Source organism: Bison bison, unplaced genomic scaffold, assembly GCF_000754665.1.
Source record: "Bison bison bison isolate TAMUID 2011002044 unplaced genomic scaffold, Bison_UMD1.0 scf7180017864068, whole genome shotgun sequence".
Taxonomy (NCBI): domain Eukaryota; kingdom Metazoa; phylum Chordata; class Mammalia; order Artiodactyla; family Bovidae; genus Bison; species Bison bison.
The window spans coordinates 2,341,720-2,342,107 of NW_011494640.1; the positions used below are offsets into that span (position 1 = coordinate 2,341,720).

Consider the following 388-nt stretch of genomic DNA (forward strand, 5'->3'; position numbering starts at 1 on the left):
CAACGCCCGGAGAACTGGATGACGGGCTCACCCTTCCGCCATCTTGCCCGCATGACATCACCACTATTTACTGACCTTTGACTTCCGACACGGCACCGCCCCTCAAGCACCACCCCGGAGCGGGAGGCCCAATCCCCGCGCCGACATCGTCCGCAGCCCCATCTCCGCCTGGCTCCATCATTAGACTCCGCCTCCTTAAACTCGGTTCAGGTTCGGTCCAGGGTTCGGACTTAAAACTCCGCTCCTGAAAGCTCGGTCCAATCCGCTCTCAGGATTGTCTCCAGGCCCCACCCCAAATGTTAGCCCCGCCCCCCCACATCGAACCCAGGTCGGTATCCGCTGACATCGGATACGGTGGCCGTTTTGGGGCAAGATCGGCCCGGGGCGT

The 388-nt window shown here is 62.1% G+C and overlaps 1 protein-coding gene across 1 annotated transcript in view; it reads right to left on the reverse strand.

Annotated features, from left to right (window-relative positions):
- BSDC1 (BSD domain containing 1) overlaps positions 1 to 72 on the reverse strand; it is a 23,046-nt gene extending 22,974 nt beyond the window's left edge. Inside the window, exon 1 of the mRNA XM_010836914.1 lies at positions 32 to 72. Within this exon, the coding sequence (XP_010835216.1) occupies positions 32 to 42 (11 nt within the window). The 5' untranslated portion in view covers positions 43 to 72. The remainder of the gene's footprint in view (positions 1 to 31) is intronic.
- Between the last annotated feature and the right edge of the window lie 316 nt (positions 73 to 388).